At 42.8% G+C, this 7428-nt stretch overlaps 1 protein-coding gene across 3 annotated transcripts in view; it reads right to left on the bottom strand.

Annotated features, from left to right (window-relative positions):
* Window positions 1-3777: 3777 nt before the first annotated feature.
* Window positions 3778-7428, bottom strand: part of LOC111155784 (BTB domain and CNC homolog 1) — a 43322-nt gene continuing 39671 nt past the window's right edge. For all 3 annotated transcript variants that reach the window (XM_022516183.1, XM_022516182.1, XM_022516184.1), the window contains exon 5: window positions 3778-7342. In XM_022516183.1, the coding sequence (XP_022371891.1) occupies window positions 6884-7342 (459 nt within the window). In that variant the 3' untranslated portion in view covers window positions 3778-6883. The remainder of the gene's footprint in view (window positions 7343-7428) is intronic.

Genomic DNA, 7428 nt, shown 5'->3' with positions numbered 1-7428 from the left:
CATATGAAGCTCAAATGAGGTCTGAACAGGGCATTTAAAAGTATTTTATTCAGAAAAAAATTTATTTTAAAGGTACTGGTAGTGGTCCTGTTCATTAAGGTTATCATTTAAATCAAAGCAAGCAAACATAAGTATAGTTATTTTACAAAGGACAATTCTTGGTGATTAACGGTCCAAAGCAAAAAGACAGTAAGTTTCCAAAGTGGACCGAAGAGGTGTTACTTTATAAAGATTACGTTACAGTGGATATTTCCATATTTACTAGTGCTCTGGGTATTAACAGGATCTCCTTGCAAGAGATTAATATCACGTCAGAAACCTGCGTATCAAGATGGTATCTAGAAAATCATTTAGGTGTCGCCTCCTGAAAGAAGGAAATTGGCTCTTTGGGAAACAGCTGGCCTTCAGGACAGTGATTAAGTGTGAACCCAGAAGGGAGAAAGAGGACCATGTCTGCTGAAAAGACAACTATGTTTAAAGGAAAAAGGAATGTGCTGTGCTCAATTTTTTAAATCTTTTCCATTGTCTTTTCATTTATACTTCAAGAGCAGGATAGAAAACAGAGGTGAGGAGGGAGGAAAAAGAGGTGTTTGGGGTTAAGCACCAGGTCACATTTTGTTTGTAAACCTGAACCTAGGTCCCCACAGAGGCCGAACGGGAGGGCAGGAGGACAGATGGAGGGTCCCGGACGTCCGGTGGGTCTGGCTTCTCTGTCCGGGTATCTTGCTGCTTCTCTGCTTGTAAATTTTTCAAAATCCCCAGCCTCACTGCTTCCACATGATCCCCCCCACCCCAACCATGGTTCCCTTAACCTCCGATTTCTGATTTCTGGGAGGACATTGACCCTTAACCTCTTTAGGCATCCTAGGCATTCTAAAATCTAGGTGGTGACCTAGCTCGTTGATAATTTTGGGAAGAATAACTGTTTGCTCTTGGCTCGGCATGGTCATTCTTCTCAAAACTACAGTGGTTGCCATCCCCCCCTCCCCAACACACACACACACATCCATGCTGATGAGTGAGGAAGTCTGTGGGTGGTGCGCTTGCTAACAACAGGAGACGAACTGACCTGGCAAACTGGCCCCATCCTGGACTTCCTCTAGGCCCTCTAAGCTTTTCCTTCAGCTATTCTTGATCAGTACCCTGAGGTTTTATTTTGGGTTTCCATCCACTATCCCTTCATTTTATTTCTCTAATTTTTCATAATTCAGGAGGAGAATAAGGAATGATCCTCTGGAGGCCTGTGGGCAGCAGTATTAGAGACGTGGAGCCATCAACATCAGAATAGGATATGTGATCCAGAATCATGTGGACGGGTGCTGTAGCGTGGAGGCCAGGGAATTTTGAATTTGGTGACAGGTGGAGTCTCATATTGGCCAGTGGGTGTTCACAGTAGACCAGGTGGCCTGGGTGAGAGGTTTTAGACCATTCTGTGAGCATTTTGGATCTGGAGGGTCATGGAGCTCCTGGTGCTTTACTCACCAAATGGGACTTTCTGTGGAGTCTGAACAGCCCTCCTTGGGCCTTTGAAAAGGCTGAGTAAGCCTTTAAGCAAAAGGCATGAAGACCTCAGTAAAGGAGTGTGTCGCCCGTCATAGAAAGTGTCATTCCTTCAGGGACTCAGAAGTTTACGGGCCCAATGCCCAGAGTCTAAAGTGACTCAGAGTTAATAATGAGACACACAAGATCACCACAGCATTTGTACCACCTGTTTTTTTTTTTTTTTTTTAAAGATTTTATTTGACAGACAGAGATCACAGGTGGACAGAGAGGCAGGCAGAGAGAGAGAGGAGGAAACAGACTCCCTGTGGAGCAGAGAGCCCAACGTGGGACTCGATCCCAGGACCCTGAGATCATGACCTGAGCTGAAAGCAGAGGCTTAACCCACTGAGCCACCCAGGTGCCCCTGTACCATCTGTTTTGAAAGTCGGCCAATCTCCAGCCACTAGAGCAGTTATCCCAGGCAAAGTTCTACTCCCAGAACACAGTGCATAGCATGCCCAAAAGCTATGGTCCACACTCAGAGGTTTCTGAGATATGGAAAGCAGATGGAGAGATTCCTTGTATCAGTTTCCCCCCAATGCTGGTCTGTCAATGCCCACTTTCTAAAATCTACTACCTGCGAACTCAAATTCAATTGGAAGGAATATTCCCAATAAGGCGCCCTTTGGTGGACTGCAGGAGCCTTAGAAAGTGAGTGCAATGTGGCATCGGTTAAATCAAGCTGGAAGCAGCAGGCCTGTGGATGTCCGAATACCAACAGCAGGCCCTCAGCCCAGCACGCAACCTCCAGGCACCACTGCTGCAGTTTCCAGGCCGGAAAGCACTCTACGCCAGGCTTTTAGGCAAACCTGGGAAGAACATGTGCTTCTTCCAGCTGTTTCAAGGCAGCTAGAGTCCAATGCAGCAGAGAGTGCTAGCAAGGTTCTAGCTTTGACCAGCAGTGCCAGGCCAGTGTCACCAGCACTACATCCACTGCCCCAAGTGACATTTTGTGTTCAGGCCCAAGGAAGGAATGGTGGAGGGACTAGTGTTGGGTGCACGTGGCTTGTCTACAGTTGGCACTGCAGAGCTTAAGTCCACATAAAGAAGAAACTATCCCTCGGAGGCAGCTTTCTCAGGCCTAATTCCAGAGTTTGCTTTCAGCAAATTCACTGGGCAAAGCGGCTATAAAGCTGTCTTACAACCCGGCCTCCATCAGCAATGTGGACTTCACCTACCATCTTTTTATTTTTCAAATGGTCCAGACCATGCTCTAGACTGCCAATAGCTCTGAGCAGCTGCTCAAAGCTTGATTACAAGGTCTGATTAGAAGTTGAATGGAGGGGCACCTGGGTGGCTTGGTGGATTAAGCCGCTGCCTTCAGCTCAGGTCATGATCTCAGGATCCTGGGATCGAGTCCCGCATCAGGCTCCCAGCTCAGCAGGGTGCCTGCTTCCCTCTCTTTCTCTCTCTGCCTGCCTCTCCGTCTACTTGTGATCTCTCTCTGTCAAATAAATAAATAAAATCTTTAAAAAAAAAAAAAAAAAAGAAGTTGAATGGAACCTAGTAGAGGTGACTCAGCAGATAAATCTTTAAAAATTAAGAGGATCGGGCTCCTGGGTGCCTTGGTTGATTAAGCAAATGACTTTTGCTCTCAGCTCAGGTCTTGAGCTCAGGGTCATGAGTTCAAGCCCCACACTGGGATCCATGCTGGGCATGAAGCCTACTTAATAGGTGATAGATAGATAGATAGATAGATACATAGATAGATGGATGATAGATAAAATTAAGGACTAATATAGTACCCCCTTAAAAGCCCTAACAACCCTTTAAAAAACCCTACAACTCTATCTGAAGATGGAGATTAAGTAAATCAGTAATCAGGCTAAAATCTGTGTTTCCTTAACTATCTGAGTGCTGGGAATATTTTTTTTCAAGCATAAAAAACAATGAAAGATTATCTCATACAAATTCTGTAAGTCATACTGATTTGGACCAAAAGCATAAAATTAGTAAATTCACACGGAAGGTGAGAAAATGGAAATGGAATGTACAACTGTATTCAATTAGAGGCAATTTTAGATAATTTTATTATCTGTCAATTTATCAACCAATATCTAACATTTATGGTTTTGCTACATTTGGGTAAGCACACTGAGGAAGAATGTAAATTAAATACTGTAAAAGTTGTCTTTTAATGAATCATGACCTTAACAGGATATGGATATATAAATTTAATGGTTTTATTGCATTATTAGAAAATTATATTGTGAAAGATACAAAAAAATCAATAGATGTTATTATTTCCGTTTATTTCACCATCAGAATGCCAACTTTTACCATTATGGCTTTAAATTTTCAAACTGCCCAATAGATCTCAAAGAATAGTTTATTACATGCCTAATAAAACACTTAAAATATTTACAGATTCAAAATAGATGTTTCAAAACTGAAAAAAGTTCACCTGAGAATTCATTATAGCATTGCCATTTGTTTGATTTTTTTCCCCAAGTTGTTAATGTGGCTAAGTGTCCACATGCAACCTGTATCGTCTACTGCATCAAATATATTTAACTCCTTATTTAAAACTGGTTAAGCATTAAGCTACAGTAAATTATGTTATTAAATTTACAGATGGAGAACCAAGATTTAATTTATAACCGTATTTGATCTGGATGTAACAATTTAACAGATTATTTGCTATAGCTGTAGAATTCAAACAATGAAAGCAATTTTAAGGTAATGTTACTTTACTGAGCCAGACATAACTGTCTTGAAAATCATCAAGCACTGAGAAGGCCAATTAATAAAATAAGGAACAATGATCACGTAAATATGCCATATACAAACTGAAAACAATCTTTCCGAAATTCTGCATGAAGGAAAAGATATACACTGTATATACATAATCCTGTCATTTGTCCTCTTCGGCAGCCTTTAAAAAAAAAAATCAAAACAAACTTTCTTAGAAAAAACTTCTTTAGAAGTTAATGTTAAAATAGGCATAAATGTGTAATGCTATGCAATATATAGAAAACTTCCCCACCTTATGGCCGAAAAACAAAGATAAAATCTTTTTCTCTCTCTGTCCCTCTGTATTACAATTTGAAAATCATGTAGGTATGAGGTAGTGTAGTTACTTGTATTACATGCTGGTTATTAAAAGTAATGCTATGTTTTACAAAATATTACAGTTGGCCAATAATCAGAATATCATGAAAATAAACCCCTAATGCTGAACTGTTTATATGCAGAGAGAAATTTAAACCAAGTGTCTTAAAAATCATATTTAAATTCTGGAGACAACTGGGTTGTACCATAAAATATTAAGTAACCTTTCAAAGCAGTTATTTACAGTAGCAGTTAAAGCAAAAGGTTATGTGACATTTGCACATACACAAACTGATATGACAAACAGCTGAGTGTACACTGAGGTAGGAAATCAAGGATTCCACTGGTTTGTATAAGATTTTACATTTTGTAAACCAGAAAAGTTTTTATATTATTTTATATTTTGAAGGTAAAATTTAAAATTACAAGTATCAAAGAAATAGCTACATGGGGATATAATATAGATAGGGTATACACACACACGTCTTTGTAGCATGGGATGCATTATCATAGAATTACTCTCCCTGACAAGTTCTTAAGGGTACTTATAAAAGCCTCTAGAAAATAAGCAAGCCCAACTAGTTTTCTCTTACAACTAAGTCAGTAACAGAGATAACAGACAACCACTGAAAATATACTAGCAGTATCTCCCCAACCACCCACCTCCCCACTGAAAAGGATAAACATTTGACAAAATTACTCGGAAGTAGTAAGTCTGGTCCCCATAAGCTGTCAGGACAAAGGTCTACTTGCTTCAGACTCCCTCCTGCAGGATGGATGCTCGTCTCCTGGGTCAGCTACCCAGGTCCTTCACTAGACTCAGAATGCAAGCGTTTATTAAAGCCTCTCGGGTATCTGATCCCGGGGAAATTCAGTACTTTCCAGCCCAACACGGTCAGTTATTCCTGTGTACCCTTTAAAACTCCGCTCTGCAAATGCTTCTGCCTACGTGAATATATGCAATTTTTAGAAAAAGTTGTTGAGAAGGTTCATAATCTATAGGTCTCTCTGCCTCTCAAGCCTGTAACATCAGAACGGCCAAGAACCACTGGAAAATGTTACGGGGTACGTGCTGAGAGTATACAAACTTTATTTTCAAACAGGACAAAATGAACGCAAGGACCGATTACAAAATGCCCAAGTCAAAACGATCGGTGTGCCCTTACATACCAGATTTGGGGAAGATTACATCTGGTTCCCAAATTCAAACCCACAATGGAACAAGACTGAGTTTCATCCTATTTCACAAACCTTTGTTTGCAGATACATTTGTATCTACAATAGCGCTTTATACAAGCAAACCACAGGACTTCAGAAACCGGAGGAAGAACAAACTGCTGCTCCAACCAATGTCAGCAGTCGTCCCTCCCCGCGGTGGAAAGACGCATGGGTGACCTCTGCTGGGAAGACCAACAGCCTTGGATTCTGGAAAGCTCTCCGGGAGTCTAGGGAGGCTACAACAACGCTGCCAACGCATCCTTCACGCCACTGCATCCCAAGTCCTATTTCTTCGAAAAGGAGAACGTCAGGATGTCCGTCACGGACCTACATGTGGTAGAGACTGCAGAGAAGAAGAAAGGAGGGAGCACAACACCTCTCCTGTTGACACGGCCAGAATTTCTGAGGCTGACACTGAGGGAGAGCAGGAGCCTCTGCCTCAGGCCACCCACATGCTGCGGTCTCCTACCTACTCCAGGGGGTCAGCAGTCGCGGTGTAGGCCGACCAATCCCTGGCTTCAGTGGGAGAAGAGCAGAGCTCCAGGATTCAGGAAAGACAGTGTCGTTCTCACACTGCGATTCTACTTGAGTTTTTCTCAGTTAGTTGACTTCGAGGCAGAACTGAGCTCCACCAGCATGACTCGGGGAGGCATCTTCTGTTAAACCCAGTGTAGTGCAGAAAAGTCAGATTACAACACTTTTGTGGGCTCCTTCTTCAGTAGGAACCCTGCAGACGTTTCAGGCTGTAAGACTGTTGACTGATACGCTGCTTTCATTCTCAAATTGATTTTGCGTGCTGGGAAGTTACTACTCACAGTTATTATTCTTAATAACATGAGCTTTTAAAGCCTTACTGCTTTTTCACAAGTGGTTTTTCAGGATCCAGGGGGCATGTAATTTCTGCATCTCATGGAAATCAGAGAAAAATCAGGATTGACTGCAGAGGAATTCTCTTAACAGCAAACTACCAGGGGCAAAAAACAATATCATTAAGAGACAGAAGCTGTATTATGCATTTAAGACAACGAAACTGCAGTAGAAAATGAGTGGTGTGAAGGACGTGAATGCAAGTTTACTCATCAGTAGTACATTTATCCGTCATCTGCTGGCAGAAATCAGAGATGCCTCCCCCAGGCTGGCACGGTTCTCCGAGCCCGGCCTGCTCAGGCGCAGTGCTGGCGGCGGCCCGGGGCTCCTGGCCGGGCGCACAGCCCGCCGACCCGCCGCTCTGTGCACTGGGATGGCAAGCGCTTGGTTCGCAGGCGGGTGGCCCTGCCGGGGGCCCCTCGGGTAAACTCAAAAGGGACGGTAACACACATTCACCATCGGGAGTACTTTTTTCCTTTTCAGAAATTAAAAGTGAGAGCGGGCAATCTGAAGCTGAGTACTTCGCAAGTATCTGGATCTGTTCTTGACTTAGCGCTGCTTCCTTACAGACCTGCTGGCACAGTCCAGTGAGGTTCTGCTTCGTCTCGCCCAGCGTGGACAAAATGTGATCTCTCTCTTTCAACAAGCTCTCCTTTTCGTTTTGCTGGGAGGGGGAAGGAGAAGACAATGACTCGTGTTTAGTAGTTCAATCAACATTTCTAAGGTAACCAAACATTTCGTATCTACTGC

The sequence above is a fragment of the Enhydra lutris genome, unplaced genomic scaffold (assembly GCF_002288905.1).
Source record: "Enhydra lutris kenyoni isolate GAN:26980312 unplaced genomic scaffold, ASM228890v2 scaffoldscaffold43, whole genome shotgun sequence".
In the NCBI taxonomy this organism is placed as follows: domain Eukaryota; kingdom Metazoa; phylum Chordata; class Mammalia; order Carnivora; family Mustelidae; genus Enhydra; species Enhydra lutris.
Note: the sequence above shows the minus strand (reverse complement) of the source record. Positions and strands in the feature narration are given on the sequence as shown.